The sequence below is a fragment of the Chaetodon trifascialis genome, chromosome 4 (genome assembly GCF_039877785.1).
Source record: "Chaetodon trifascialis isolate fChaTrf1 chromosome 4, fChaTrf1.hap1, whole genome shotgun sequence".
NCBI classification, from domain to species: domain Eukaryota; kingdom Metazoa; phylum Chordata; class Actinopteri; order Chaetodontiformes; family Chaetodontidae; genus Chaetodon; species Chaetodon trifascialis.
In genome coordinates, this window is record NC_092059.1 from 24608721 (window position 1) to 24636425 (window position 27705).

General features: G+C 43.6%; 1 protein-coding gene across 1 annotated transcript in view; it reads left to right on the top strand.

Moving 5' to 3' along the window:
- Nucleotides 1–27705, top strand: part of gmds (GDP-mannose 4,6-dehydratase) — a 157928-nt gene that overhangs the window by 99771 nt on the left and 30452 nt on the right. The window contains exons 8-9 of the mRNA XM_070960866.1: nucleotides 21155–21273; nucleotides 22603–22699. Of these exons, the coding sequence (XP_070816967.1) occupies nucleotides 21155–21273; nucleotides 22603–22699 (216 nt within the window). The remainder of the gene's footprint in view (nucleotides 1–21154; nucleotides 21274–22602; nucleotides 22700–27705) is intronic.

Below are 27705 nucleotides of genomic sequence, written 5' to 3' on the forward strand. Positions count from 1 at the left end.
GCTGTAGCTGTCGCCACACCTGTATGATGTCATTAGAGCAGGTGTTTGTCAGTTCCTTGTGGGTTGTGTGTGTTTATCTGATCATATCTGTCCATGCCTGTTTTGCATCCTTCTTTGAAATAGCTCTGTGGGTGTGCACTTGAGTTAGAGAAAGACAGAGGAACATACTGTAGATGCTTATCGGCGTGGTCTAATCACTACCATGTGCTTTTATGGCCAGTTGCTTTATTTGGTGAGGTCGTTGGAATCCCAGCAATTAACCTCCCTTAAATTTTACACATGGCCCGTCGTGTTGGTCACATAAACTGTACTGCTGAGAGAGGACCGGGTCCAGTTCTGGACTCTCAGCTAGTGTCTTTTACAGTGCCTGAGGCTTTTACTGCCTCTGAGCTCGCCCTCCTCACTCCGGTGGTCCTCAAGCCTGGGAACCAGCTTCTCTGCTCAGACACACACACACAGAAACACACACACACAGGAGAAAACTTAACTGGAGATCATATTTCCTTTGTTCAAAATGATCCCCTTTCATTTTTATTTTGGTAGAAGGCAGAGCTGCTGATTGTGAGTTTCTGTTTAATTTGGCGTGGATTATTATTTTGCCTAATTGGCTTTTAACGAGGTTTTAACTCAAGTATGTAAAGAAGCTGCTCTGGTTCTATACCACCCACCTGCAAGTTCCACTCAAGGTTAACCCCATCCAGATCTGCATCTCTGCTCCCCTGTTCTCCCCTCATCCCGTTCCCTCTTTCCCAAATTTGCTTTAATGGCACACTGACAGCTGAATACGCTGTTGTACAAGCAGCTTGTACAAGGAGCTTGTACAAGGTCTGTAATGTAACCTTAAAGTGCTTTTATGGTACATTAGTACAGTTTTTTACCTCTACTCCAATACATTTCACAATACTCCATTACATCTAAAGTTACTATTTCCTCTGCAGGTTCTACATACAGTGCACATCATGTAGTCAAATTATTATATGTGATGCAAGATTGAACTGCTGACATTGTTCACATGTAAGTGCACCAGTAATGATGTAGCAGACAGCATACAAATATGCATGATTAGTGCTTTTATTTTTGATGCATAAATAAAAAAAGGGGGGCAGTTAAAGGTCTTAAAGTCAACCTGCACTTGAGAGAATTCCTGCAGTTCATATCATCAGTTAAGGTCTTGGCATTTCGTTGAATCGCTACCAAATAAAGACCGAATAGCTGCTCATGCTTCTAAATTTGTATGCGTCTCATTCAGTGAGAGGTGCATTTTTGGACAGTAATGGTGTTGTTGTATCACTAACAAGAAATGTTACAAAAGGCTATTTTGATCCGAGTTATAATATCATAGCGCTCCATTCTTCTTTAAACGGCCAATTAAACTGAAATTGTTCCAAAAATATCATCGGCGTCCATTAATTATATGATTATCAGAAATATTTACGACTTTAATGTGGAAGCGTGCCAGCAGCTCAGGTTGGCTTCCCCTGATCAGCGAGGGTTTGGGAGAGTTGACTTGACATGACAAAGTGATGCTGATTGCAAAGCTAATGGAGGCTGCAAGTCGCAGTCAAGGGTGAGTAAAAAAAAAAACCCAATAATCTGAGGAATATGAAAAGAAAACTCAGCGTTACTGTCTTTGCATGCCTTTGTGTATAATAAAGTCAGTACAGCACATTCAGACGATGAGAGAGGCTTTTATGACAGTTTGCTGATACTTTGTTGTCGTTGCATAAGTGCCTCACTCAAGCTGCTGCCTCCCTCTCAGTCTAAACTGTTATCTTATTAAAACAAAGGATTCTTTGAATATCTAGATTCAGGGAAACACCCTCAGGCCAATTGTGTGTGTGATAGGAAGGAAAATATTTCCCACTAAGTCTCAGCGAGTGTGCCTGGGGGAAATTCAAAACACTCCTGTCGTTTGTTCTGTATCGCGCTCCCTGCCAACTGTCACCAGCGTACAGAAAGTGCTTTTGTTTCTTCTGTTTCTTTTTTTTTTTCCATATTTGCAGCCATAGCGAAGAGTGTTTCTGTTTGGTAGTGGATGTAGTTTTGTATGCTTTGGGGTTTTCGTACAATAACGTGTGGTGTAGAGACGCACTGTTTTATGTTGGAGAAAGTGAATGAGAATGACAGAGTTTTTCTTTTTTTTCTCTTTCATAACACATACCTCAGATCACACTGGCTCTATTGTTCACAGGCTGGTTGCAGAGATGAATTGTTTAACCCTGCCTCCACTGCTGGACTGACTTCATAGTTTGGTCTGCAGTATTTTGTGTGTGCATGTTTATGATGTGCGGTGTGTGTGTGTATGTGTGTGTGTGCAGGTGCATGTTTTCATTACTCAGAATATTTATGCGTGCTCATACGGCTGAAATGCTGGAAATTCATGGCTGCCGATGCCAAGGCCTTTGGCCAGCAGCGGCAGATGAAATATTAAGTGGTTCCACTGATTTATGCAGCAAAACTGAGAGTTTGACAGAAGCTGTACTCGACCGTGATGAGGAAACAATGAGGTTCCTGGATAAAATTTACTAGTATACACATACCCACATGCACTGAACACATGACCACCCACCTGTCTGCTGCCCAGCCGCTCACCTTCCTTTTGGCTGTGTTGCACTGAATTTAAAATCAGGGGTTTTTTTTAAGTTTTATAAGAGCTTCCCTTGGAACAGATGATACAAGGTGGTCTATCCTCTGGCTGCAGTTATTCGTATTCATTAAAGCTCCAGCTGAGTTATGAGTAACGATGCTGTTGAAAGACTCTGCAGTGCATGATGCACAGCCAGTGCCAATGTTTAGTGCCACTGCAGGAAGTCAGGTGCCTTTTTATGTAGAGAGGCAAACGATGAAGGTGTGCAGGTCAAAGTACTGGATGGGCTTGTAGCGTGTCTGCGTTTCATGCTGGAGATCCACATCCAGACTAACAGTTAATTTGTTGGGGGGGATCTATCCCAACCATGCTATTATTGCCATGCAGTGATATTGTAGAAATGGATGAATGATAATTAAAAAGGTTATCGCACTCAAATTCATAATTGAATGTATTCTGAGGTTTGGCCGGATCCTCTAGTCTCAACACACTGTGTGCCAGTTTCGATTTCGGTTTCTAAAACATATTCAGGTTGTAGAAACAATCAGATTTATCTCACAAAATGTGGACAAACAGGACTGCAACAAACAGTGCTTTGACTCTGAGAATCCATTGAGTTTAAACGGATTAAAAGAGCGGTCAGAGCTCTTATAGGCTTAAACAGGCGTCCAAAACATCTTCACAGCGTAACATGTGAGAAGGTCTAATAATGACAAGGACAGGGAAATAAAAGGGTCGCTTTGCTGAAAAGGAAACAAACAGGTTTGCTCTGTCATTCCTCTTAACTTTAGCTTTCTCAGGAGGAAGTGGGCTGTCCTCTGAGATGAAGACTTCCTTCAGTGACTCCCACTGCAGCTCCACAGGAAGGGCTGGAGCAGAAGTGTAAGGGCAGAGTTAGTGCACCCTCAGGCACCATCACTGGGATGGATCTATTTAGTTTAGGGGGAAGGGGGGGCGGGATGTGTAGAATGAGAGGAGATTGAGTGAAGAAGACTGAGAGGGGGAAAGTGTGAGAGGTGGATGGAGGAAAGAGAGGGAGGAAGTGAGAAGGAGGGAGGGAAGAGATGGCTGGGTTTTTCTGTTCATTCTCAATGACTGGGAAAAAAGAAATTCCTGGCCAGGACTGTGGTCGACCACCGTGGGCCCTGATAACATCATAATACTGACTCAACGAGGGTCCTGTAGGTGTTAAAGCTGACCGCACCAATATTATGGTGAGGAATATGTGGATACTAAGTCCATCTCAGGGGTGTGTAAGGGTTGATGTCAGGTTACCGTGTACAGATTGCACACACTCAATTTGTTTTGTCGTTAATCTTCAAAGAAGACCAGATGAAAGTGAAGTATTTTCTCTTTATTGAATTAAGAATTGGTTTTGAGTCAAGAATTGATTTGAATTCAGTCATGACACCAGAATCTAATTGTTCCCAGAGGCTCCCACCCTTCCTGAGTAAACACTGCTGATCTGGTTGTTTCAGTGGTTGTATGGAGACAGAAGTGCCACCAATGAAAGAGGGACAGTGCTGGGGACAGCCAAAAACAAACCGGATCTTCAGAGTAGGGCTTTTATGGCTTGTGCTTCTCTTCGAGGTTTTCTCCGCTGCTGTTAACTCTGCGCTGCTACTGTACCATTTTAACTTTCCATGCGTATTTCAGTGGGTAAAAGTGCAGACTACGGGAACCTCTCCCGAGAACCTTTGACGCACAGATTGCCATATGTGAAGAATTTGCAAAGGTCAGCATGAACCACTGAAAATGGCCGAACTTCACCACTGCTTTATTATCCGTGTACCCCTCTGGGTGTCTGACTGTGGAACAATGTGCAACAACAGCCACAAGACTGCAGAGCCCCTGCTGAAAAGCTCCAATACAAACACACACACACTCTCTCTCTCTCTCTCTCTCTCTCTCTCTCTCTCTCTCTCTCTCTCTCTCTCTCTCTCATAGCCACGGGTGAGGCATCTGTTTCCTATGCTCAACATGTGGAGGCACTATATTCAATACACACACACACACACACACACACACACACACACACACACTGTTTACACGACTCCTGTCTTATCTTACACATTGGACACATTACAGGAACATCTAAAAGCACACCTGATGGGGCGTGTGTGTGTGTGTGTGTGTGTGTGTGTGTGTGTGTGTGTGTGTGTGTGTGTGTGTGTGTGTGTGTGTGTGTGTGTGTGTGTGTGTGTGTGTGTGTGTGTGTGTGTGTGTGTGTGTGTGTGTGTGTGTGTGTGTGTGTGTGTGTGTGTGTGTATTGAATCTAGTGCCTCCACATGTGTGTGTGCGCGTGTGTGTGTGGCCATGGAGCGACCATGTGAATGTTTTGACGACACTAGCTGGTAATTGCTTGTCCTTTTCACCGTCTTTTGGCCCTGAGTTTTTTGTTAATGTTCAGATGTTATCGCCTCAGTATCAACAGGGATGCCGCTGTCATCTGCTCTGGTCTCCCTGCTGATAACACTAGCGGACATGTGTGATTACGTGTGTGCTTGCGTTCATGCGTGTGTGCTTCTTTGTATGAGGCTGCATTTATATTTATATAAAGACCAGCCTCACAAAATTGTACGAAGAAAAACTACCAGGGAAAATAAAATGACTAAAAATCACAGTAATATAACTGTGCCTTCAGGTGACAGATGTTAGGCTGTTCTATGACGTTCAAAGTCATCTGTTGAGTGATATTTTTGCGACAAGGTTAAAACAGTTACGTTCAGTGTAAGCTTTAAAAGAATGACTTCTAATATCAAATCACTGATGTGATTGAGAACCAAAAGATCTCACATTTGCTGAAAACATGAATTAAAGAAGTTACAATGAACTAAAATAAAAACACGAAAAAAGTACTAAATATGAAACACATACAAAAAAATTAGTAATTGAATTGTAAAACAAAAAAATGTCAAGTACATTTGATTATTACTGTAGTATTGTGTTTTAATCTATAATATACATAACAGGAAAAAAGACAAGCTAATATCAAACTGTGTGTCACAACATAATTTAAGTGTGTTAGTTTTCAGTGGGGTTATGTTACTTCCTGATATCAGTTCAGTCAGTTTTATCCTCCTTGCTATTACTTTCTTTATGATTTCAGTATTAGCTGATGTTTAATGATGAAGGCTGAGGATGAGGCTGGCAGCAGCAGCGGGTGCAGCAGGTGATTACAGATGGCCGACTTGAAAATAAATTCCCACAGGAAACTTGGTGTGTGCCGATGTGTTTCAGGAAATGGTGAGTGTGTTGGTGTTTGCGTGTGTGTGTTTCATGGCTCCCTTTGCTCCTGCTGCGGCGGTCAGATAACGATAATGAATCAATAGCCACTCACAAGAGAGACAAAGAGGACGGAGGATGGAAGGGGATTTTATCTGGTTTTAAAATATTATGTTGTGCCAATTTCATGTTTTTTTGAAAATGATGAACACACAGTTTCCCAGCAGTCCCCAAAGCCCCTGAACATCTCAGAGCCGTCACCTCTCTGTGACACCCAGTGCTTTATCAGTGTTGTCTCAGCATATTTTGTTTTTTAATTCCTTTAATATCTGTTTAAGTTAATGCTGAATGAAAATGGTGCAGTTTTAAGCAACTAAAACGACTTTGTTAGAGGTGATCATTGTGGAAAAAACTATTTTAATTGTTGGTTTAAGACAAAAAGGAACTCCAGCTTTCTGTGTAAAGTTCATGCCAATTCACAGTTTTTGTTTGGCTGCAAACAGGACACATTACTCCCTGCATTGCCTCTGAACATTGACTTTGAACATGAATTATGTGCTGCAGAATTGAACAATATGAACTTAATTCCAAGGGAGACGAGGCTGACTTTAAGCATCCAGGCTCACATGTGGAACAGACTGTGCCTCTGAAGGAAAACAGGACGCTCATGCAAAGAAAATGTACATATTTAAAAGTATTTTCTTGTCTCCATCCGGAGTCCATTGCAGTGTAAGAACTGCTGTCCTCTGCTGATGTCAAATAATTACTGCCCTGCAGTCCCTCCCAGGCAGCCTAATCAATCCAACATGGCCCTCGTTTTGACGGCAGCCCATTGAGGGTCCGTGGCCCCTGACTTCCATAAATACACTAACAGCTTTCTTAATATGTGACAAAATACTGTTAAAGTTTACAGGCTGGGCATCTGTGTGCACCCTGCTTTCACCAGGGGACGAGTTACTCCTCCACCTGCAGTGGAGAATTTAAGAGGAGGGAGAGAATGAGGCTCACGCTGGGCTCTCGCCACGCGCACGCGCACGCACACGCACACATATCTCATACACACACCTGCTCTTGATTGTCCAATTTGTCAGCGATGCGGTGGCCGCGGGGGTGCATGGAAACAGTAAACACGCTGATAGCATCTCACATGAGATCACCGCGGCTGGAACCGTATTCTGAGCCCAGCGTCGACGTGCACTCGTGCTTTCACACACACAGACACACACACGCGGCTGTGAATAGGAAAGCAGGCATTGTTGTGAGTGACAGATGGAGAGCAGCGGAGTCTTAACGAGCATTTACAGTGTAACCGGAGTCTGCTCCTGGTTTCAGCCTCCAGGTCAGAGGTCATGTGTCTCTGGGTCAAAGTTCAAACTTAACCCGTCGAGGAAGTCTGGAAATTCACTTGACATAGAAAGCTTAGAGTGACACCCGTACAGTTAACTTGCCGCCCCCTTACTGTCCTCACTACTCCTGGTTTCTTACTTAAATCTTTGAGGAGGGGAAAAAGTGTGAGTCCTCACTTTTTTTTTACACTTCTATCCAATCTCTGACTCTCCTCACTCTTTCCATTCTTCCCATTCGTTCAAACAAACAAACAAACAAACATCTGTTCATCTGGTCTGTCCGATGCCAGTTTCCCATGGCGTTATCACGTTATCTGTTTTCAGATTTTGTGGAAAGACTAAAAATATTACAACTCCCACAGTTCAAACTGCATCTATCTCCTGCTATCAGAGCCGCTGCTGCAGCCAATCACATTACAACACCGCTGATAGCAGAACATACGTGAGGTTTGTTTCCTGTGTTGTGTATGCTGTTATCTGCACTTCACACATAATCCGGCTTTAGTTTCAGCAGGGGGGCAGGATGCCATCCTCCTTTTGGAAAGAAAATGACATTAAGGTGGAGGTCAGGAGATGATGAGATATAACATTCAGCCAGCTTTGAGTTGGGCTTATCGTCTACTCACTTTGTCCCGTCTGCAGCGTTTGAGAGCTGGAGTGTGATTGTCCTGCTTACAGGCTTCACTTTGTTACACTGATCACAGTAACATAATAACTAGAACTGACGCAGTTAACAATTGACAATTGTCACCTGACGAGTTGAGTAAGGAGCAATATGTTGATGCCCCGCTCCCGTCACATCTCGTCAGGGTCCAGCATTCCCCTTCGGAAATGCTTTTCAAAACGACGGTCTATGTTCTCCATCACTCTGCAGGTTTTTCCCAGGTTTTTCTGCAGCCAGTTTGGGGTGCGTGGTGACAGATGTACAGTATAACTCAATCTAAACAGTCAGCAGGCGTTAAGTCAAGAGGCAGCGTTCATGTCGCTCTCCTCCTCCTGCTGATGTTTGTTTTTCTTCCTGCCTGTTCAAAGAGGGCAAAATAAATAAAGTGCTTTTCTGGCCCAGCATCACTTGTTCCTCTGCTATTGATACCCTCTCTCTGACAGCCAACGATGTGTGTGTGCATACACATGTGTGTGTCTGAATGTGAGTATGTGTGATACAGTAATTCCAGAAAAGCTTGTATTTAGACACCTTTCATATCTTATTTAACGGCTGCACACTGCCCATTCATAACCTAGTTTTGACAGATTAGCATGTAGCTACTATATTTAACTAACATAACTGTTGTCTGTGGGTGCGTGCATGTGTGTGTGTGTGTGTGTCTGTGTGTGTTCCTGTCCCCTCTTTTCCCCCTGAAAATGCAAACACACCCACAGCAAATGAGAAGGCTCCTTTGAGAAATGTGTTTCTCATGTTCTCACGGTGTAAAAATGACGCTATCGTCGGGCTCCAAGAATCAGCAGCTCTGTCCACATTACATGGAGCTGGGCCCAACCTGTGCGCGCGTTTGTGTGTGTGTGTGTGTTGGTACGCTAATGTGTGTGCGCATGCATGGGCGATTTAGCTTGCAGTGTGTGTTTTAGGGTTAAATAGTGAATGACAGTCTTTATGGGACCCCTACCCTTCCTCTGGTGAAAACATGGAAAGATTGTTTACTGAGGACTCACTGTTCATAGAGCCAGAGGTCACAGTCAAGTTCAAGCGTGTGTGTGTGTGTGTGTGTGTGTCTGTGTGTGTGTGTGTGTCTGTGTGTGTGTGTCTGTGTGTGTATGTGAATTTGTGGACTTCCCCGTGCATGTTGCTATGTTTAGATGTACAAACAGACTGATAGTATCAAAAGAATGGGTGCAGGCTTGATTGATGGCATGAACATTCGTTTTAGGTGGAAGGAGGAGTTTCTTTTCCCTTTACGACAGTCTTCTGCTTCATGGCAATATATCTGTCTGCATGTTTATATGATCTGTAAGTTACTGTTGCAGTACATCTCTAAAGCAGGGTGGTGTTGTAAACCCTTAAGGCTGGAGTGGCCATGCATACGTAGCCCAAAAAACATTGTCTAATGTTTTCATCAGCAGCAACCGTGCTACAAAATTGTCTACTTAACTTTGATACATCATCCACAGAAAATCCAACAACATGACAAGGTGGCTTCTAAATATCCAAATGTTGAAGAACAGGATTTGCACCAACTGTGAGTGGCATTAGCTTATTCTGTCCACTGTGTATGCAAATAATGCTTGAGCATGCAGTGTTTTGCCACATTCCAATGACAAGCATCCAAAATATGAAAATTAAACAAGTCAGTATTGGTTTTGATTCCTTTATGTTTTATTTTATTCTTCTGAGACCAAAAACACACATAATCTTTTCAGAAACAGCAGTGGAAAGACTGTAGCAGTGTGGCTAACTCCGCTTTCTTGGGGTGTAAACAAAGCCCTGTTGTTTCGGTTGAATGCTGACAGGGAGAGAGATTTTCTGCCGCTGACAGAAGTTACAAACAGTGCATCCTTTTGTTTGTTTTACTAATCCCCTAAACAAGCCTGTCAAGTATATGTGTCATTGAAATGAAAAAAAAAAAAAAAAAAAATCGAAAAAAATCGGGATCGGCTTTTAGGATTATGCTCATTGTGTGTAACCTAAAGGCTTTGTACAGCACAGTGTTTTCAGTTATTGGGTGATTACACCTCTGTTCAGTTTGGAGTTGGGCAGCGTTATAATGGGATTTTTGTGAGGTCACACAGGCGCTGGTAAGAATCATAGAGGTGTAAGAAGTCAACCTTAGTGGGTGCAACAAAATGAACAGAGCTCAGAGGGAGATGTCAGCCATGCGTGGACGTCTAATCAGGCAAAAGAAGTGAAAACTTTTCAATTTAACAAGAATCTGGGTGAAGTCAGAAGTAAATAACACAATTCTTAGCTCAAACTTTGTAGTTCAGCAGTATATTAACAAACTAAAATGAATGCAGCTGCACTCGTGTCCAGTGTCTCTGGCTGTAGTGCAGGTTGCCAGATCCTGGTGGAGAGCAGAGGCTTTGGTATACCAGACCTGGCAACCTGACTGTGATGACAAGATTCTGGAACAATACTGCTGCCAGCATGTAACTCCCCATAAATCCATCAATTTAAAACTGTTGTTTGTTTACAGATTGTTCTAACAAGATGCTTTGTGTAAATTAGGGACTTTTAAAGCCACCAGTGGGCAAGTATATGAACTTTCCTGCTATGTCTTTATGCTAAGCTAAGCTAATTGCCTCTCAGCTCCAGCTCCCTGTTTAATGCATGAGTGAGTGAGTGGTAATAATCTTCCCATCTAACTCTGGGAATAAAAACTAAAACTTTTGAGCTCGATTAGATTTTGAATTTAAAATTTCTCCCAATTTTTTCAGCTGTTCTTGTTGCAAAAAGACCTTGTTTAGTGTAAACTGTAGCAGTCAGCCCCTTATTGCAACATGAAATGACAACTTTCTTGGTGCGCAGAGGCATAAAATGTAGGTGAAAATTTGCTCCGTTTAAAAGGTATAGGTATTATTTAGTGAATCTTAAAAATGTTGGTATGCTCCTTTAAGTTGTCTCGTCCTTGGACGCAGTCTTGATTTAAAATACTTCAGGGACCCTCCAGCAGCAGCGCTGTGTGAATAAAATGTTTTGGACTCACGATGATCAACTGAAATCTCCCTCGTCTGTCAGACTTCGTGACCTCCTCAGGGTAACAGGCTGTTGTCTGGGACAGAGCATCCTCTGAGGTTGACCACTGCTGTGAGGCTCGGCCAGCAGAACCACGGTCAGAGTGAAACAGACAACGGCGAGGTGCGGTCGTCTCTGCGTCATCCCCGGCCATGTTACAGCGGCGTGTGCGTGTGTCTCTGTGTGCGTATGTGCGTCCAGGGTGAAGTCAGACTGTAAATATAGCCCCGTCTGTCTTCGACTCGACGTCCAGACAGCCTGTGTCTGACAAGGAAAAACGCTGCAGTCTCTGACTTTTTTGGTCAAAACACAACAGGAGAGAGGAGAGAGAGGGAGGGGCAGGGGGGAGAGGAGGGGGGGAGAATGAAGACTGTGTGTGTGTGTGTGTGTGTGTGTGTGTGTGTGTGTGCGTGCGTGTGTTGGGGGGGGGGTTAAAAGGGGAGAGGGTTTAATAATTTCAGCCATCTCTAAAAATAGGGGGCTTGGTAAAAGAAAAAAAAGCTGTTCTGCTAAAAATCACAGCTCCATAGCAGCCATTTGGATGATGTGTGCTCCCTGAGGTGGAGCCTGGGAAAGTTAGCTGTGCGAACTAGCGAGTGTGTGTGTGTGTGTGTGTGTGTGTGTGTGTGTGTGTGTGTGTGTGTGTGTGTGTGTGTGTGTGTGTGTGTGTGTGTGTGTGTGTGAGTGTGAGTGTGAGTGTGAATGTGAATGTAGACCTAAATTGAATGATTGAGGTTCTTACTTGTATTTATGCAGGATAGGGTTGGAGAGCCGTCTTGTTTTTGGCTGATATGGCCTGGTCTGCCCTGAGCTGTTTGGCCTGGCCTCCTCTATAGCCCGGTTTCGTTTGGTTTGTCCTGGTATGGTCTGGTTCGGTCTGGTTTTGCGGGTCTCCCAAACCGCCCTTTACTGACTCACTACAAGACCATCAGGGATTGTGGGACGTGGGCAGACAGAAATAAAAAAAGCCTCGTCCTTATATGAGAAGAGAAACTGTAGTCAAACATAACTGAGTAAAGTCACTTCAGATATGTTGGAAAGGAAAACTCATTCGATGAAACTCAGGAACTCCTGGAATGTTAGCCCACCAGTCTGCAATTCAGTGCTTTTAATCTGCTTTCCAACTTCATATCTGGGCTCTCTGGCTGCCTGTTGAAAGGGTGTTGGCCTTCATTGTGCTAAACTGAGATTCATTTAAATGTTATTTTTACCAGCTGGTTTATCTGTACTGGTTTATAATGAGTGGCAGCACTTAGTCACTGAGCCTCAGACTGAATGTCTCTGCAGGTCCAGTCTGAGAAACATATGAGTTTTGTGTTGTTACGTTGTTATGGACGATTACCAGAGGCCAGTGTGCAAAGTGTTTTTGAGTAGAGCTGCATACGCACAGGAAATAGTGTTTCATGCAGCATCATTTCATGAATTATATTTGATGTTTTTGTACTGCTGCACATTAGGGGTGGGAAAGCAATAATTCACTTAAAGGTGAAATGTGAAAGATAAGGCCAAAATTTGAGTTTAAAACGTTCAAAGCAGTGTCATTCTGACGTTATGTCAAAGACTTCTTTGTGTTGTGTTGCAGAGACATCTACTGAAGTTAGCCCAGGCCCACCCTGTCTCGTAATATGTGGAATCTCATAATTCCAAATCTCATGGAAATGAACCAATAGGTGCTGGCTTCACATTGCTAACTCAGTCTGCTACTCTGTTGCTTAAACACTCCCCACTGAGCAGCTACAGCAGCCTCAAAGGGTCAAAACTCAATCTTAAAACTGCCCATGGATTTGAAAGTACAGTCACTATAGATGGAGACATTGTGTGCCAGGAGAGGGCAGCATATATAATGCCTATTTTATTTACCACTTTAATATCCAGCAAGTTCTGAAAGGACAATGTTCAAATTCACTGTCATATGTGAAGTACGTGAGCTAAAAATCTCACATTTGTGCTGCAGTTTTCAGAATCTTACATCATATTTTATTCAGTCTTTTCTTATTCCACTGGCTTGATGAGCAGGAAGTGCTAAATGTAGCAGTTTTCTTCAAAAAAAAAAAATCTTATTTACTCTTTTATTTTGCAGTATAGCAATAACACTGCTGGGATAAGACTGACTGAGTAAATGTGCATTTTCTTTGGAAATATTGCTCCTCTAGAAGCGTATGATTCAACTCTTTCCCATGGTCTATATTAAAAAAATTTAAAGATTTGCTTGCTTGATTAGATATAGTGTTACAAATATCTAATTCCTAGATATACATATTTACATAAAAGACATTATTAAGTGAAGATACGCTGGGATACCTGAATTTTCTAAATGTCAAGTTCCAAAAGTTTATGGACACATTTCTCAAACAGGACTGAGGTTTAACTCCCGGCGTTAATCAAAAGCCACAGAGAAGAGACACGATCCAGCAGACTTGCATGAACCTGCCTCTGTTGTGTCAAAATGTTTGCACTCATGTGGATTGTGTGTCAGTGTTGTTTTGGCAGTGCTGTGAAGTTGTCATGTGATATACTGTTTAGAGAGGCGGAGACGACTCAAATCACCTGGTTAATGAGATGCCACTTTGCATATAAGTGGAGTTACAAGCATGTAGTCAGTGCCCGGAGGGGAGGCGCATGCAAAGGTGTGTGTGTAATGTGTATTACAGCAAGGATGGCCAAAGAACAAAAGGATCCTTTGAGTGCAAAGTTTCAGAGGAAGCTGTCAGACGTGTCCATTCTTCTCTAATCCAGTGTTTGGGATTATCCTACACTGTTATGGAATGCTGTATAACACACACACACACACACGCACGCACACACACACTCACAATACGTGTTGTCTGTCATACGTAACTTAGACTGTGTTAGCTCAGGTGACAAATATGCCCGCTTGTCAAATGGATGTGTCCTTGCGATGTGTGTTTGAACACCTCCTAGTAGCACAACCACAGGGTGGCTGCTGATTTTCAATTTATTACTGATGGTGTGCTGAACACTTGTGGGGACTGCAAGGAGACTTGTTGTCCAACAACAGGGCAGATGGTGAAGTCACTCCACAGAAATTGTGGATAAGACCAAAATGAAACTGACAATTAAGAATTAGAGCAGTGCATTCCAGGCTCACTTTAACCATCCACTGGTTAAACTCAGGTATATCACTGATATCCAAGGAGTATGTGCTGGATACCTAGCTGAGCCTGTTATAGTCATCACTTGCCATTAAAGTAAAACTTATACTCTGAAAACCTTTTCACAAGCAACTTTTCAGTCAGGAACAGGCACCTGGAGCTCTTTTCTGGCCTGTGCTGTTATCAGCTGCTTTCACAATAACCTTCAACTCTGGAAAAATACGGAAAGCTAAATCCACAGGCCTCTGCTCCATGAAAGCAGTGTCTTTTTCGTTCATCTCCATTCAATCCTTTTCATTGGAGCGCTGCGCTGACAATGGACCGAGCAGGATCTGCTAAACATCGAGTGGTCTGTGAACCCGGGGCCGATGTGGAGCCACCACCCCGCATATTTCTTGCTCGCTGCGTCATAACAAATGTCACAGTAATGTTTTGAGGCTGAATAACTCCACGCTCACACAGGCTACCTTCATCTGTCAAAGGGGGCGACTGTAGACCGTGAGACACGCAAACATGTCTGCTTCTACTGTCAGTGTAAATGAGTTCAGTTGTTCTCTGCTGCCCAGGTGTCACACAGGAGCACAACACACATATCTATAGAACAGTGGATTTGTTATTATGACAGTTTACCAAAAAGTGATTCCTGCACTGCTTCACTGAGGCGGCTGATTACATCATTATTTCTGGGACATTTTGTCACCTGAATATTAACTGATTACAGAGCAAGAAATTGTGTATGTGAAGGCACACAGTACGGCATAATTTTGGGAAACTGTATTTTTGACTCAGCCTCATTAATATAGTCCAGGTCTTATTCATTGCAGCATCCTTTTACAATAGCTTGCATTATGCTGCACAGCGTACAGGACTGTATATAAAAGTGTGCAAAAGGAAGTTTCAGAACAAGTGCAAAGTATTTGTCTGTAGTTGTATACGGATCAAATTGGCATCTAAAGCACTGACAAAGTTTTAAAAGCTAAAATGGGAGTCAGGATTGAGATCTGTGTAGGAAGAATGTGGAGGAAGTAACCCATGAAGTTTGTCATTCTGAATAGTTGTGATGCAAATAAACCTGTATTTAATTAAAGATTTGACCAATTTATAGTTAAACACAGTCATATGTACATATCTACAGTACTATGAGGTTATCTGGTATCAGTTGTGGCCCTTAGGTCATTTTGGAGTCGTAATTTCAATACCATTTGCCTAATCTCAGTACAAGATGGCTGCCTATGATTGCCAGTGTGTCAGGGAAGTAGTGGCCTTGATGGATGTGGGTCCGAAAAGACCAGCTGATAACACCGACGTATGACATACGTGAGCTGAGTTTGAGAGCAAATGTGACGGTGCTCCGCGATGTGCACGTGTCTGTGCACGTGCACGTCCACATGGATGTCTCATATCATAGCTGTGAGTACAGGTCATTAATCTCATTATCAGTGGTATGAGGTGGGGCTGGCGGGCCGGAGCTGCGTCTGTTCCAGTTCAGGCTTCCCTCTGGCCCACGCCAAAATAAGAGCGTTTTTCTCCTATTTTTCAGGCTTTAACATTCTTGTCTGGCAGCTGTGCAAGCATGTTGTGGAACAGAGCTGAGAACCTCTTAAGCTGGTAATGATCTGGAAAAGCCAGCTCTGGTCGAGCTCTGCAGTGGCGAAGACATGAACTTGCAGCTTCTCCAAAACTCTCAGGGCCACCATCATGTTCAGTTCGGCCAGAATACGCTGTTTGTTGGCAAAGCTGCAATGATTCAGACAGTCTCAGGTGGCTTTAAGTGATTAGACATTAAAGGCGGCCAATCCAGTTCTGCAGTTTGTTTGAAATTAACAGTTTAACTTGAAGCTTTGTTTTTATTTGTGCAGGAGTTTGAATGGATCCCTGCTGAGTAAGTTCATTTGTGGTTTCACATAAAAGCGGCTTTGTCATATGTTTGCATGCGCCTGTGAGGCAGAAAGTGTGTGTGTGTGTGTGTCTTGTGCATTTACCCACATGCATGTGTGCGAGTGTGTGTGAAACCCTGGGGTTAATGGCATTAGCAGGCTGTGATTGGGGCTGATGGCTTTCTGCAGTCATAATAGCAGCTCCATTAAGTGTTTACTGTGAGCCATTCCACATGTCAGCTGTAGTCAAACAGCCAGAGACGGAGGGCCGAGGGGCCATAATGGCCTGGGACGCCGGGAGGGAGGTGAGCCACAGAGGGAGGGAGGGGGAGGATGGAGGGGTCAGTCGACTGCAGAGGAGGCAGGTCCAGATAAGTCATCACTTAAGCTGTGGTTTGGAGTGCCATTTGCTCCTGTTTTGCATGCCAGAAAACATCCACCTTCTGTCTCCTGATTTATTTCAATTATTTTTTTGGTCTGTTGTCCAATAGCATCCAGAGTGTGTTAACCTACAGGGACCGAAAAAGTGATACGTTCACATTGGCACGTTAAGTATATGAAATCGAGTTTATGCCTGAGTCAGCATATTTGCAGCCATTGGTTTGACAGTGGTGAGGGAGCAGTGTGTGACCTATGCAGCAGCGTTCTGAGTCAGCAGACTGCCTTTGGTTTGTACCAGGGATTTTCCCGCAGCCTAGTAGCTTTGGTTGTGCTCTATCTGTGCTCTATCTGACCGGGGCATATGGAAAGGATTAAATATAATACACTTTCAGAAAAAAAGAAGTGGCAGCCACCACAGCTGAACGCTGAAGCCTTGAAAACTCCTACTGTATCTCAGAGACTGTGCTTCTCCAGAGATGTGCGTCATCAAATTTGCTGATTTGTGAAGAATTGCTGCTTTTTGGCAATTTGATAGAATTAGAAATTGAAAGTTTTTTTGGTGACTGCTGTTTAAAGATATGTTTTATTTTTTTAAATACTGTCATGAAGATCTAAAAAATTGAAAGCAATCCCTTTTATTTGGTGTGTTTTGTAGAGCAATAAATAATCAAACCAAATAAAGTAACAAAACTAGGATAAAATTCAAAGATATATTTTTATATATTACTACATAATTTAGTATTGAAACCGTCAAAGAACAAACTAAATGAATACATAACTGCAGTCAAGGTGGGCGCTATGGATAAAATCTAGCACGGTATTTATAATGTTGTTTTATAATTTAAATATTGGGACAAAGTGAGCTTTCAAGCTGAATTGACTAATTGTTTATGGATGACATAAACAGGTGGCAAGTTCCCAACTTGACATGTCACACACACTCTACATCCATGTTTTTATATAGTCTCTGAGCAAAACTCAGCATGTGAACTCCGGTCACCAGGTTTCCCCTGTGGGTGTCAGATATAACTCAGGTGAAGGAGTTGCGGGTGGTTGCAGGGGTCAGTCTCTGTCTCTTAGCTGGAGTCGAGCGTGGAGTGCGTGATGGGGGTCATCCTGTGGCCATGTGAACAGGAAGGTGTGGGTTCAGCATGGAGGGCTGAACCTCTGAGCTGTTTATCAGATAGCTAATGAAGCAGAGCGGTCCTGAGGGAGGAGGGGCAGCACAGGGGAAAGGAGAAGAGAAAGGGGTAAAAGGTAAAAGAAGGAGGTAAAAGGGGTGTGCTGTGCTGCGGATGTGAAAGACTTTGAGGAAAAGATGAGCTGGAAATACCCACAGCGAAGCCAGCGCTCTCCCCTCAGCTGAACAGGGTGAGAAGAGCGAAGCATCTCCCATGATTTCACTGAGCCTCATTCCCACTACAGCCATCAGAAAAAACACATCACATTATTTATCACATTTCCTGGTTAAAAATCAGCAGAGGCCATGTCACTCAGCTCCAGCTGTAAACATTTTCTCTGGCTGCGGGAGGAGCCGCGCTGCGCTCCCAGCTCCCATCATCACAGCCGTCCACTTTCGAGAGCTCACATTCATCAGTGTGGTCTGCAGGAAGAGGGAAAGAGCCCGCTTTATTACAAGTTCAAATAATCAGCCAGTCAGATGGTCAAAACAGTATTACAGCGTAGATGTCGCTGTTTGATATTTCACTGTTTCCACTGATAATTAATCCTGCTCACATGCAGAAGGGAAAGGCTGAATTATTTTGAAATGTGAATTCACCTCTGATTAAATTCTCAGGCTACATCTACGCTCTGTATTGTTTATGTTATAGTGTAATATGTCAGGCATGAACTAATGATTCTTTTCACAACCAATAAATTATGTTTTTAGATTAATTGATCTAGAAAATGGCCCCAAAGCTGTAAAGAAAATTACCACCGCAATTTCTACAAGTTGCTTGTTTTTGTCTGACCAAAAGTCCAAAATCTGAAGATAATTCATTTACAATGACATGGAACAGAGAAATGCGGAAAATCTTTACATTAATCTTTACATTCATACAAATGTGTGAAAAATGAATCAGTTATCCAAGTTGTGAGTGACGCAGTCGTTCTACCAATGGTGCCACACCGTTCCATTGACCGACAGGTGGCTGTAATGTGCCAAGACATATTAACACTCCATCAAAGGCGGGGAAGAAGAAGACTACAATGCTGCACTAAAAAAACTGACTTACACTGAATGTGAACATAGCTTTTGTTTGTATACAGGAAAACTCCACGGGGCCCCTTTGAGCTGACAGAAAGACAAATTTGGCTTTGTAGCATAACTTAATTCTCCTGTCAGCTTGGCAAGCACAAAATGTGGAAACAATTAGAAACACAAATTCTGATGGCTTTCTGGTCGTGGACACATGAACATACTTCAATTCGTTTGTTGCGCTGTCAGTCATACACTGAGGTGCTACTATTGGCCCACGTAGCAGTGTGAGAATCTGGTGTGTTCATCAGGGGCCAGAGGGTGAGAGGTCGGGCTCAGGGGAGCCATCAGCGCTGAGCGGTCAGGTGACCCTGAACGATCCTGAGATAGTACCGCCTCACCTCCCCGAGGAGGAGCATTCCATCACTGTCCGTGTGTGTTTGTGTGTGGGTGTGCTTCAGAGCAGGCAGCACATACAGTACTTTAGTGCACAGGAGTGTCTCACTTTATCTTTTTGAATTGAGGTGAGGCCGATGAGTTCCATCCATCCATTGTAGGAGCAGGAAAAAAATACCACGTGCTTGATCCGTCCGTCTGATTGACACGTTGATTCAGGTCCAGAGGATATCTCTGCCGTGACACTTGGTGTCAGTATCCATGGTCCCCAAAAGATCAGCCCTAATGATCTCAAAGACACCCCCCCCCCATCCGTCCTCTGCCATTTTCAGCTCATTCAGAATGATGTCAGAAGATTGCCGTAAAGTACAACACAACATAAACATAAACAAAACAGATTGTGATCATTTGCTAATCTTACTTATACTCAGTTGAAAACAGTGCAAAGACAATATTTTCACAGTTTTACCTCATCAACTTCATTGATTGATTCAGATATAAATTTTCTACACAACATGTCGAACAGCCATATTTCCCTGAATATGAGTCATGATATGATTCATTTTCATGGTTCCCTGAAGATCATTTGTTGTGGTGTTATTCACTCTCTATCTGGCCCCTCAATAAGGTCACACCCCCACCCCTGACCAACACCTTGGTTCAAGAAAAAGTATCTCAAAAACATATGGCCAGATTGACTCGAATGCTCTCAAGTGGATAAATAGAAAAGTCATCAAGAGGGTGTTTCCATCATTTTCTCTTTTTTTTCCCCTTCTTTTTTTATGATGTGTAATGAACGTTGAAGCTTCGAGGGGCTGCTACTGGAAAGTTAGTCTTTTTTCATGTGTGTCTGCAAAAGACGAACGTATGAGTGCTGCTGCTGAGGGAACACAATCTGCTAAATGTGCACAGGGAGACACCCAGCCTCTGCTCCGTCCAACTGCATCACATAAAACATCCTGATGTGGCTGGATGGAACACATGCTGCGCACACACACAGACACACACACACACACACACACACACACACACACACACACACACACACCATTCAGTGTAAATCCAAGTAGAGCACTTACACTGTGCTGATGTGCTCCTTGGAGAGCGAGACAGGCAAAGTGATTAAGTCACCTCCGTAAAGACAGAGAGGAAACCAGCTCCACTCCTATCCACCTTTCTGGTGGAGGGAACAGACAGCGACTGTGTGTGGCTGGACACATTTACAATCAGCCAGAAGAGAAGTAACAGTGTGGCTAAAATACCTCAGTGCGCTGCACGAGCAGTTTCCTCTTAAACAGAAAGAGAACACGGTGCCACTTACTTTCAGGAAGTGTTGTTTTCATGTCCAACCAAACGGCCAAAGCAGCTGTTGTGCTTCTTCATCTCAGTAGCTCACTTCAGTTATTTTTTCATTTAGCATTCCTCCTTAAAATACCCGTTGAGTAGTTATTGATTTCAGCAAACTTTGGTTTATTTTCTTGCTCAAGTAGTGCAACAAGAATTTGAACCAATCAATACATCCAAGTAATTCCCACCCTTACTGTATACTATAGTTTAACCTGCCTATGCTCGTGTCTTGATGTCATTTGTCAGTGTATGTCCAGATGGAGCATCTGTCTGTGTGTCTATCTCTGTGTCCCTGGCGAGTCTCTTCTAATCAGGCCAGACGTGCCAGAAGTCAGCAGCATTGACCTGCTGGCTCTGGTTCACCATAAATATTATGGAGCCATGCACAGACGCCCTCGATGGCTGTTTAATATAGTGCTGGCTCCATTAAGGGACCCTGACTATCAGCTTTCACTGGGGTTTATAGGCTAATAATAATACTGCCTGAGAGATGCACCGATACTGACATCAGATATCGGTCCGATACAAATTCACGTATCAGAATTTGATCGAAACTGAAAGAAATGGATCAGTGCATCCCTGTACTGCCTGCACCATGTAGCTGGAAATAGTGAACACAAGTCAGAACTGGATGCTGCCATATTTTTATTTCTGGACGTTTATCCTGAAGTTTTTTAAGCTGCCAGTTATGTGCAAATGTGTTTGTGTGCATAGGTGCCTGTGTATTCATGGCCACATATGCGTTTTTGTGTGTGCCAGCAGCACAGTGAGCCTATGGGAGTGCTCTGTCCTCCTTTCCCACGGAATTTGTCCCATGAGCCCCAGCGGTGACGTCAGGACAGAGGTACGGGCGAATGCCCTGCTCAGAGGTCGCAGGTTCACTTCCTGCCTGTCAGGACCGAGTTGGGCCGAGTCCAGTGTGGAGCACTGAACTGTCTTTATGATCTCTCAGTGGTTTGACCTCTCTGTCTGTCTCTGTCTCTGTCTCTTTCAGGCTATGTGGCTCATGCTGCAACAGGAGAAGCCAGAGGATTTCGTCATAGCGACAGGGGAGGTGCACAGCGTGAGGGAGTTCGTGGAGAAGGCCTTCAAACATGTGGGGAAGACCATTGTGTGAGTGCACACACACACGCACACACACACACACACACACACACACACAAGCACAGATACATTATCCTGTTTCAGACATCTTGTTGTCATAGAGATATTCAATGCACAGCTTACACCTTCAAAAGTACATCAAACAATTGTTTTACCGTGTCGTCGGGTACAAAAGACCAAAACCCCAAAGAAAACCACCACAGTCATCAGACTATCAATTAAGTCTCCCTTTCAACTTTCATCCAACTGCCAATCAAAAAAAACATGCAAAATACAGTAAGTGCAATGAAATGACTCTAAATACAAAGGAGTGACAGTGTCTTACTTTCTAAGCAGCAGAGATAAGTTATTCTTTTGCAAAATAAGCTTAAGAAGTCATCACTGCTGCATTCTGTGAAAGGACTGAGAACACTCTTCCTCCTTCATATTATTATTTTCCAACTTGATGCTGTTTTCCAGCAGGCCACAGGTCCCCCTTGTATACCAGAGGCCAAATGTCACTCGAACATGCAGCTCTCTCTGCAGGGCTTATTCACCACCGCCCTGTAACCATACTGAAAAACAGTTTTAATCATCTCAAAGTGAATGTGAACTGTTCTGAAATCCAAATGATTCTTTATTCTTTATTTTATTTTTATTTCCATCTTTAGTTGTTTCTTCATAGTGACATAATTTATGTAAAGCACTTTGTAATCAATAGCAGCTACATACACTTTGTGTTTAATGATGCTAAATGTCTGTAATGTTAACGGCAAACTCGCTGGTTGTGTTGTCACGTTACACTGCAGTTCAGCCAACAAATTTCAGCATGGATTTATTGTCATAGTCAGCACTTGGTTCAGTTTCTCTTTTGCTAAGCAATAGTTATGCATACTGTACGTACGAAAAGCCCTTCTGTCCCTGAGGTGTCCCGGGGAAGATCTGGTAGTTCCAACGCATTCTCTCTCGTCCCTGCGACCATGGGACGCCATTAGTCTTGAGCCCTGTCTCTCTGCAATGGTTTGAATCATGGAACATTTATGGAGCCTGTGACAGGTTCTATGGCTGAAAGAGGTGATGTTGTGGAAACTTTGTCTTCTGTTCACTGCCACATCTCAGTCCCTCCTCTGTCTCACCTCCCATTCACCTCCCTCTTCCGTCGTGGAAGATGCCAACATGTGCCGGGGAAGATTCGTGTGACTGTGTTGATTTTAGAAAAAAAGACAGGTGACATGTTTTGTCTCTGTGAGACGTTAAAGAAACAAACGACACAAGAAACAATCAGGGAAGAGCGGACAGCTGAACCTTCCAGCAGCTGTGGGCAAATGTTCCGTCCTGTTAAGGTTTGTGTCTTTCCAGGTGGGAAGGAAAGGATGAGAGCGAGATTGGCCGCTGCCAGGAGACAGGGGTGATACACGTGAAGGTGAACCCAAAATACTTCCGTCCCACTGAAGTGGTAAGTCAGCTTCCCCCCTGTGTTTGTGTGTGTGTATGTGTCTGTGATTGTTTATGCACTGGCCTGAATTTGGTTTTACGGCTGTCTGTCAGTGACCATTTTAAGCATTAATATCTTCTTAATGGAACAATATTTTTCAAGCGTGCTGCAAAAACAGATTTATTAAGTTTGAAATTAACCTTTTTAAGTAGTATTTTCTTTAATACTCTCATGGGGTTAAATGTATACTATGCAGGATTTTCCAAAACAACGTCTCTGAGTCAGCACTAACGACACACTAGAGGCATGTGCTGGAGTCTGTATCTGCAGAGACCCTGCCCACTGCCTGTATTTTCTTTTTTTCTTCTTATTTTGATGTGATGAGGATGTTTCTGGGCATCAACTTCTGGACAGTGGATGTGTGGCCCCCAGCCAATAACCAGGACCATGGTACACTGTGTCTGTCTCTCTTCTCTGCTTTCTGTCTGCGTCATGGATCATAACGAGCTGCAGGGATGTGTGTCTGATTGACTAAGGGTGGGGCTGAGCTACATATACACACACACACACACACACACACACACACACACACACACACACACACACACACACACACACACACACACACACACAGAGCAGAGAGGTGACAATGGACAGGATGAAGCGTGCACTTCAATCACATTCACACAAAATCCGACACCTTCCCACAGAGTCATGTCGTGTTTATTTGCACTTTAGAATGTAACCGCCTTGAAACAATCAGAAAATAGAGTTTTATTTCTCTGATTCACTCCTTTGTTCTCTCACTCAGCTCCCTCTCTTCATTCACTCTCTAGCTTGCTCGACCGCTGCTCTTCTCTCTCTCTCTCTCTCTCTCTCTCTCTCTCTCTCTCTCTCTCTCTCTCTCTCTCTCTCTCTCTCTCTCTCTTGCCAGTTGAGCCAGGGAGGAGGGGCAAGCTTTCTGCATAGTATGCCTTTAATGGTGCCGTTATTTTAGCTATGTTTGAAGGAGCTTAATGTGTGCACACATTAGCTGTTGTACAGTAGCTTCATTCACTGGCATGTTATCCATTCACTGGTGGATCAAGATTATTTTCTCAAGTATGCTCCTTTATTTTAACACAAATAACCCAAGAAGCATTGAGCTATAAAATAGTTTTCTGGGTGCCATGGTAGTTGAGAGGTTTAAGGTCCATTGTATGAATCTGTCACCCTCTCTCTCTTATTCTTTGTACTGTCATAGTCAAGTAAATGACAACATGCCATAAAATATTTTTCATTCATACTTTCTTTCATTGGCGATGAGGGGTGATAAATGTGACCAGCTCTGTCTCTCACAGCTAGCAAATGGCCTGAACACCTACAGTCTGTGGCTACAGGTACAGACAGGCTGACAGCAGCTGTCCTTCACTCGTGTGTGTTGTTGATGTTGGCTGAGCCTATGACTGACAGATCACCATGAACATCACACTTCTCATTCATACGTTTAATTTCAGAGATTTGTAAGGAACTGCAGCCCAAGCTAACTTGTCACTTAATTGATAGCAACTTAGAGCAAATTGTTTTATTTTTGCCAGCCATTCTTTTTTCAGGCGCATTAGTTTATTTCTGATTCCGTGCTTGCTGTACAATTTATCAGGAAGAAATGCAGCCCTTATGAGCAAATTAAACTTACTGCTGCAGAATGAAGTTGATCAACTATAATAATATGTAATTCATATAGCTCTATATAATTCACAAGACGGCACAGCACATATTTCCTTTTCCATACACCTGACCTTAAAATGAATGAATGTAACATATTTCTCTGCATGTATCTGATTGCCGGTCATTGTGTCTGAGACCGTACACTTATCGGCCATAATGGGTCCGGTTGACAGGCTTGGGCTGCTTATTGTATGCTTTTAAACAGCTGGAAACAAGCCAGTCAGTCTCTTTAAGAGTAATGTAGGCTGCATCCTGCAAGTGGGTGTTGAATGGGTGCTCATATTCAGGCAAACAACCTTGAAATGCTTTAACAGCGAGGGTTGGCTCACTCAGCTGGGGAGAAATTATCGGTGTCTTTTTTCATGGAGTGTGCCTTTACCCGTGTTTTTAACAGCTTGAGCATCCAAACCAAAAAAATGAGCCATCATATTATCCCTCCATCTCACTCTAGGTGTGAGGTGTCTCTGATACTCGTGAGGTCTTTCTCTCATCGCTGTGGCCGGGGGGTATTGTGGCTGCTCCCAGGGGAGGGTGTAGGGTTACCCAGGGGTGTTGTGGCCGAGATTAACTGTCAGGTTCTCAGTTTAAAGCCAGGAGCGCCCCTCTGCTGAGCTTTGGCCTGGCAAGATTAGAGCTGAGATCCAGTTGAGTGATGGCAGAGGATTAGCGAGGAGTCCCTGCTGACTGACTGCCGATGCGATGGAAGCAGCGCTCACACACCTGGGCCTGTATTCTTTGTGCATCGTGGCTCATTCATTCAGTCTGAACCCTGAATCCACTCAGATCAGCAAAGAAACAGTCCGGTATCTCTCACAAGAGCTTTTGTGATACATTAAAAAATGGACAATACACCCTGTAGTGTCGATGTCTACCTAACGTTGACAAGTGATGGGAATGGAATGCAGTTCATGAAACAGAAATCAGAAAACCCGTCACTCAATAAAGCTAAAACTAGCACATGGAAACATCTACTGACAGACTTTGTGAAAGGCTTCAAGAGCCTGCCAGGATTGTGTGAGAGAAACTGGTGAATTTGAGAGCTGCAAAATGTCCTGTTTGAACAACATTTCATAGATTAAGAAGCCAGACAATAGAAAACTCTGTACATTGTCATGCAATCCAAAACAACAGCCCTGTAATACATTCATGACTGATTCATTTCACAAACCACAGAACCAGGTTTCAAGACCTGCTGTGTTCACACTACAGGGCTCCAGCAAGTGAGAGGGGTGACCCATTGTTTCGAAAAATGCAGCATAGTGGAGATACGGTCATTTCATACACAAGATGTATACAATGCTGAACTACCGATGTGCATTCAACCCGCGTTGGACCTATTCATGAGTCATCCGTCACTTAGTAGACAATCCAGCCTGCGCTGTAACTGCAGATAACTATAGAATAATACTGGGCTTAGAAGGTTTTTGTATCAGGTCTACATTTCTGTCCATACTCGCACGCTCCCTCTCTTGTCCACATGAGCTCTCTCTCCCCAACTTTCCAGTTTTTCAGAGAATGAAGTTGAATAACTAGCAGTTTCTATTACTTGGAGCATGTGTAACTCAGAGGGAGCAGAGGACAAAGATCAGCAGAGGAAAACAGTTCAGCCACAGAGGGAAATTTCTCTGCCCTGTCTCACAGTCTCTTTATTTCAGGGGTAGGATTTAAAGAGACTGAAGAGTATTTAACCTCTGACCCCTTTAGACAGGAAATGACTGACACCGCACTCACAATTCAGCGTTGTGTCGCTCCTGAGGTGGAAATACCTGTCATCAAGTGTGTGTGTGTCTGCGTTAAGAATTGAGCTGACTCAGACTCTTTTGTTGTTTGCTGTTTAGGTGCAAGACGTTTTGGATCTGTGTGGGGCCTTTGTGCAGATGTGTGTGTATGTGTGTGTGTGTGTGTGTGTGGCTGTATGTGAGAGGAGTAAGTCCTCAGGCTGTCTGATAATATACATGTAATTCATCATTAGCCCTGTCAGTGCGTGTGTCTGACATGAGCTCATTTATCTACGCAGGCCCTTGGGACAGGGGCAAACATCCAGGAAGGGGTGTGAGGGGGTTAAACACGCAGGTGTGCATCACATGTGTGCTACAAGCTTGTGCTTCTTTGTGTATAGCCATGCACTTGTCTGTGTTTATTTGGGCTAAGATCGAGGCTGCAGAGGTGATGGCAGGCTTGTCAGTGGCCACAGAAGCTGTTTACTGGATGTGAAACATGCTGGTTAAAAAAGAAAGGTAAGATACTGCCAGTATCTGCAGACGTGAAAGCAAAAGATAGGGTTTGAAGCTGTCAGCGTTGTTTTGAATAAAGCTACAGGTACATTTCAAACTGATCTAACTATCATGGCTGCTGTTTGCTGCCATTTTATTGGCTTTGCAAATCTGTCAATCACACTTGTCAGCCTATGGGTTTCTGCCAGCACTGGGGTTTGGGGTCTCTCCGCCTGAGCCTTTGCAAAGGTGTGTCACAATGTATTATGCTCTAATAGTTAGAATTGGTTTTGGTTGCCAAGTGATACGCAGCACTGTGACAATGTGCAATGAGATTGTTTCCTCTGTCTGGATCACACAGTTGTGTTTAGACCTCGTTGAGAGATTTATTAGGCTGAAAACGATCACTGACTGTGTGAGATCCCTCTCTTCTCTCTTGACAACATATTTTCAACATGAGAAGTCGAGTACAAAGTGCGTCAGAAGAAACGTGCAGATTACAAAAGCAATTATGGGGGAGGTCCCAGTTTGTCGCAATTAGCTCTGGGAGCATTGGTTGTTCATGTAGACCAAGTTAGTTTGCACATACATTCGCATTAGTTTTTGTCTATGTGCATGTAGACACTTGTGCATGTCAGTAGGGGCGAAGGACTGCAGGGGAAAAATGGGACTGAGTACAGGGCCCACAAAGATACTAGAATGAATAGCCGCAAGTGTGGGGAGGGGCCCATAGATGATGCCTATGTACAGGGTCCAGAATTTTGTGCTACACCCCTGCGTGTCGGTGCTAATGCAGCCCGGCTGTCATATTTCCACAGTTCATGTGTCGCCGGAGGGTATAAACTGTTGCGAGTTGAATGACAGCTCTGTGGTTTTTCTCCAACCTCTCATGCAGAGGAGGAGGAGAAGTGGTGATAAATGGGAAGTTGTCTTTCAGTCTGTCTTTATCTCTCTCTGTCCCATCGCTGTTCACATAACTCTTCCAATGTCATTTACTCAGCACACCTCCTTGCCCCTTTTGCCCTTTTGCTCCAATGTCTGTGTCTCAGTCACAGCGATACAGCAAGTGTTGGTCGACGATGGAGGAATGCCCTTCCAGGCGAGATT